The following is a 5,765-nucleotide window of genomic DNA, read 5'->3' as shown; positions in this document are numbered from 1 at the left end:
ACTGCTCAGATGGGTCCTCTGTCCAATGTCCTTGGGGGTATTGGTCACAATAGTTGACTTCCATCAACACTGAAGTAAGCCCTGTACACACAAACCAAGGGGAAGCTTTAAGGCCAAGCAAAACGGTAGCCACACATTTAATATCAGTTAACCAGAAGGAGTTACTTACGGTCCATATGCATGATGGATTCATAGTCATAGGGCTGGTTTAGTGTGTTCCCACGTTTTACCTTGAAGTTTCCTTTCTTGTCTTCATGGGGGGAAAGAAAAAAAATAAATGACTCCAAGTGTTTTGATTAATGTGCACAAAGTTAATTCTAGATTTGAATAAGTCTTGTGGATTTTGAACAGTAGAAAAAAAAAAATCCCTCTGTATCACTTTACAATGAATTGATTTTGTTCAGGAAAATGCTGCTCTAGTACAAACTTCAGTCAGTAGATAGGCATTTACCTGGAACAACACTTGGCCAGTTGATCGTGATGTATTGGTCTCTGTCGTCACGCGTGTGCTCATGATACAACCCTAAGGCGTGGATGAGCTCATGCACCAGGTTCCCCACGGAGCAGGACTGTGCAAAGTAGATCGACTGGCTTCCCCCACTCACTCCGACAGGGGATGCACAGCTGGAGTCAAGAAAGCAAGGACATTTTAGACCTGAAAATCCAGTGGCATCTTTATCTGAATTTAAACTGTAGTTACTGAATGTCCTACAACGCAAGTACTGATTAATAGGGCCATTTTATCCACCAGACACCTCACCCTTTGCCATCTCTAATACTGATGTAGTTCAGCTCATTTGTGTGTTCAACAAAGCGAATACAAGTAGGTGCTGAGATCATCCTGAAGGCTTCCTGGATTTCAGCCACTCGAGAACCTGTTAGAACAAAATCATCTTAAGTTGGCTTTCACTTGCAGTTTAGCTTAAGCTACAGCAACCTACCAACATTTGGATTGATTTCATAAGGGACAATCGCATTGGACCACACCACGTTAACAGCATTCCGGTCTTCCTAAAAGTTTGAGGACAAGTTAAAGGAATTGCTGCTTTTTCAAGCAGGATGTTTTTAATGGCTCAAACTGAATGTTAAACCTGTAAGTGTCTGATTTGTAAAAGATAAGCTATTCAAGTCAGCTGCCCCAGGGGAAATTGCAGTTCTGCTATACCTTAAGAGGTTTTGAAGTGTCAACCCAGGGGTCACAAAAAGTTCAACTCACCCTCGCAATGATGTCTCCTTCCTCAATCAGGTTCTCCTCCTCGTCTAAATCACAAGAAGGAGATGGAAGTCAATTTTTTCACCTTAATGACAAAACTTCCTGCGTTTAAACTGTTCTATGTTTTACCTTCCAAAGTCTCTGCGCTTGCATTGGCGCTCACGTTGTGCGACGGCACGTGGTCCCAGGCCTCGCCGCTCACGTTGTGAGACGGCACGTGGTCCCAGGCCTCGCCGCTCACGTTGTGAGACGGCACGTGGTCCCAGGCCTCGCCGCTCACGTTGTGAGACGGCACGTGGTCCCAGGCCTCGCCGCTCACGTTGTGAGACGGCACGTGGTCCCAGGCCTCGCCGCTCACGTTGTGAGACGGCACGTTCCCAGGCCTCGCCGCTCACGTTGTGAGACGGCACGTGGTCCCAGCCTCGCCGCTCACGTTGTGAGACGGCACGTGGTCCCAGGCCTCGCCGCTCACGTTGTGAGACGGCCGTGGTCCCAGCCTCGCCGCCACGTGTTGAGACGGCACGTGGTCCCAGGCCTCGCCGCTCACGTTGTGAGACGGCACGTGGTCCCAGGCCTCGCCGCTCACGTTGTGAGACGGCACGTGGTCCCAGGCCTCGCCGCTCACGTTGTGAGACGGCCGTGGTCCAGGCCTCGCCGCTCACGTTGTGAGACGGCACGTGGTCCCAGGCCTCGCCGCTCACGTTGTGCGAAGGCCGGCCACGTGGTCCAGGCCTCGCCGCTTCAAGGCTGTTGCGACGGCAGTGGGTCCCAGGCCATCGCGCTCACGTGTGAGAAGGCACGTCGGTCCAGGCCTCGCCGCTCACGTGTGAGACGGCACGTTGGTCCCAGGCCTCGCCGCTCACGTTTGTGAGACTGGGCACGTTGTCCAAGGCCTCGCCCGCCTTCACGTTGTGAGACGGCACGTGGTCCAGGTCCTCGCCGCTCACGTGTGAGGCGGCAGTGGTCCCATGCCTCGCCGCTCACGTTGTGGCGACGGCACGTGGTCCCAGGCCTCGCGCTCACGTTGTGCGACGGCACGTGGTCCCAGGCATCGCCGCTCAAGTTGTGCGGACGGCCCGTGTCCCAGTCCTCGCCGCTCACGTTGTTGGAGACGGCACGTGGTCCCAGGCCTCGCCGCTCACGTTGTGAGGACGGCACGTGGTACCAGGGCCTCGCCGCTCACGTTGTGAGACGGCACGTGGTCCCAGGCACTCTCGCGCTCCCCGTTGTGTGGAGGGAGGGAGCTGAAGACTGCTACAACAGAAAGTTGCACATGTCTAGTCAAATCTTCCAAAATTACACATCAAGAACCATCACAAAAAGTTGAACAGCAGTATTGTTAAAACTCTAAAGCTATAATCTGTTTGACTTGAGGCAGGGTGAGTCACATTTCCATAAAGAAACAATGCACTCACTAGAAAAACAGAAGTTGACTTTATTAGCATAATAAAGCTTTAAAGTATATACCTGTTGACCAGCAGCCGAGCTCCAGCAGCACTATCAACCAAGGAATCTGCTTCATTTTGTGACAGAGAAGACAACCTGTGCTCCTGCTGCCTCTGCTGCTCTGACTTAAATATTAAAACCTAGTTTGCCTCAATCAACTCACCTGGGATCAGCTCAGCTGGGATCACTTCTCCTGATTATCATTCCTAAACCAAACGTCAGGGGCGCTGTGTTATTTCTACTTGGAGGCAAAGTGATGGGTAGTATTTACAAGATGTGCAGTGATCTTCTAGATCATTTTTCTCCTATCTGATTCTGCATATTTCACCACATATATTTGGGTTTTTATGCACAAGAACAGCTTTGTGTCTTACATTGTTTATTTGTTTCTTTTCTCACTTTAAAAAGGCAAATACGGCTTATAGTTCAGATGAAATGATTTAGGGATTCTTTAAGGGATGTTTAGACTAATCATTATCAGACATAAAAACACAACATGAGACAATAATATGCAGATATAATTGTAGCATTATCATTTTGGTCAGGTTTTTTTTTTTCTCCCGAAGTACAAGATGACCGCTAGGTGGCGCCAGATGACTCAAACAGTTCTGGACATCCCAGACTGTTTATTTATCAGAAGTCCAGCAGTTATGATTATAATTCCTCTAAAATCAACAAACTCTGTTCTAGTCTCAGTCATGCTGCGTTCAGGAACTACAGGCAATGGCAAAGACAAACCATGTGATAAATTGACTAAATCTGAGCTTTTTATACATTTCCTTTCATTCAATTTTAATGTCAACCGACTTCAAAGTTACCCTCTGATTTCTAACATGCTTTCTACGGAGAAGCCCGAACAGTTTAGAACATATTCAGTTTCCAGAAGTCATTCTTCTGCGGTGCATTCATTTGGTTAAAGGAATTTTGTCATTTTGTAACAAAATAAATCTATATACAACCACAGTAAGTAGAAAGTCCTTTCTCAGTTACAGAGTTTTACTTCTAAAGAGAAGATTGTCAATAACTATGTACACCCATTCCAAAAAAAGGTAAAAAACAAAGCAACTGGACTTGTTTTCCGTAGTTGAAGACGTTTCGCTTCCTCTCCAGGAAGCTTTCTCAATTCAAAAAGTCTGGAATAATGTGGAGTAACAAGCTTTATACTACTGCCCAAACAAAGGCCTTGTAATGGGTTAGATAACATTCAAATTCAACAGAAACAGGTCCACCCCTTAGTAATGGGCGGTCGTTGAAGCCATTAAGACAGCAGATTGGACCGAAACTGGTCCACTCCTCTGTAACGAGGAGTCGTCAGGGTCGTTATTGGCCTGGCTTAAAGAAACAATGTTTTGATCACCCATATGAGGGTGAGAGTTGAGGTGATGATTGGCCGGAATTAATCCTATAGCTGTGTTGTAAGTTTTTGAGAGTTGAAACCTAAGGCCTCCTCCTCTGTTCAAAGTTGTTTTTTCTCTCTTAAAGTAGATGGCTTCCTTCAGACCCCTTTCAAACCATCTGTCTTCTTTGTCCAAAATGTGAACATTTTGGTCCTCAAAAGAGTGTCCTTTGTCCTTAAGGTGTAGGTGGACAGCAGAGTCTTGTCCTGAGGAGGTAGCTCTCCTGTGTTGAGCCATGTGTCTATGGAGAGGTTGTTTGGTTTCTCCAATATAAAGATCAGAACATTCCTCACTGACTGAACTGCATACACCACTCCGCTCATCTTAGGTTTGGGGGTTTTGTCCTTGGGATGCACCAGCCTCTGTCTGAGGGTCCTGTTTGGTTTGAAATGTACTGGGATTTTGTGTTTGGAGAAAATCCTCTTGAGTTTTTCAGAGACTCCAGCAACATATGGGATGATGATGTTTTTGCGTTTATTCTTCTCACCATTATGTTCTGCAGCGGGTCTTTTGGATTTTCTTGCTGATTTGACAAAAGTCCAGTTAGGTGATTGTCAAATCAGCAAGAAAATCCAAAAGATCCTGGTCCTGTTTTGGTTGAATTTGCATGTTATCTAAGCCATTACAAGGCCTTTGTTTGCCAATTGTATAAAGCTTGCTACTCCACATTACTCCAGACTTTTTGAATTGAGAAAGCTTCCTGGAGAGGAAGCGAAACGTCTTCAACTTCGGAAAACAAGTCCAGTTGCTTTGTTTTTTACCTTTTTTTGGAATGACCATGACCTGGATGACTGAGAATCTTCACCAGCATATGTACACCCATGCTGTTGTGCAAAAAGTTAAGTGAAAGATCAAACCCAATTAAATTTATTTATAAAGCACATTTAAAAGCACACAACAAATGGTTGAACCACAGTGTTGTACACTAAAAGAATAAAATTGTAAAAATCACATAGCAAAATGCTGTTTTATGAATAATTTTGAAGAACTGATCATCAGTAAGTGAGAGAGGGGCTCTCACTTGTGGGATTTACAGCAGTTTACTGAATTCCCACAGTATTTGTGCATTCACAAAGATTTAATCTTGCCCAACTCCCATCTCAATCATCGGGACCAAACCGACAACAGTTAGGCCCAATCAGGTTGCAGTATTATAGTTTAAGGTGGGACATACAGCTGTGAGGAAAGCAACATAAATATGGCGGCGCAGGAGGACGCATATGTAGCTGCTTCTATCACATCTGTTTGGTCAGAATCCACAATTTCTTCTTTCAAAGAGGAACAGGAAGATGTGCCTTGACCAGCGTAAACTTGTGGTTTCTCATTGCAGCTGCTGCTTACGGTCCCGTTTGATTCCATTTGCTCAGGCTACCATTGATCCAGAAAGCCTCTTCTGTGGCATCAGTAAAGTGATATTAGATGTTGTTTAATAGGTCAGGCAAAATATTTTTACCTAAAACAAGTGGTATACAAGCAGCTTCAATCTAGATACATCTGATAAGTTTGACTGTTTTCCAGATAATCAGTCTGGAAATACCACCACTGGGCAGTGGGGTCCTCTAGTGGAGACAACCATAAAATACTAACAGTGTATATGTAATGTACTTTCATCAAATAAATAGTTAAATAATGTTTCTTGAATAAAACTGAAGTTGTGTTCAACATATCTGAAAATTCTATAGTAAAGATCATGTCTAATATGTTCTTCT

General features: G+C 45.2%; 1 protein-coding gene across 1 annotated transcript; it reads right to left on the bottom strand.

Moving 5' to 3' along the window:
• Positions 1-177: 177 nt before the first annotated feature.
• On the bottom strand, positions 178-2,735 carry LOC118556299 (dorsal-ventral patterning tolloid-like protein 1; the record flags this gene model as incomplete). The annotated part of the gene is given in 10 exon segments (XM_036130307.1): positions 178-250; positions 452-624; positions 761-875; positions 942-1,011; positions 1,217-1,260; positions 1,343-1,603; positions 1,640-1,863; positions 2,000-2,155; positions 2,356-2,467; positions 2,681-2,735. Coding segments are annotated over 10 exon segments (1,283 nt in total), but the record flags the coding sequence as incomplete, so codon positions are not given.
• Positions 2,736-5,765: the final 3,030 nt, after the last annotated feature.

This window comes from Fundulus heteroclitus, unplaced genomic scaffold (assembly GCF_011125445.2).
Source record: "Fundulus heteroclitus isolate FHET01 unplaced genomic scaffold, MU-UCD_Fhet_4.1 scaffold_332, whole genome shotgun sequence".
Lineage (NCBI taxonomy): Eukaryota > Metazoa > Chordata > Actinopteri > Cyprinodontiformes > Fundulidae > Fundulus > Fundulus heteroclitus.
Note: the sequence above shows the minus strand (reverse complement) of the source record. Positions and strands in the feature narration are given on the sequence as shown.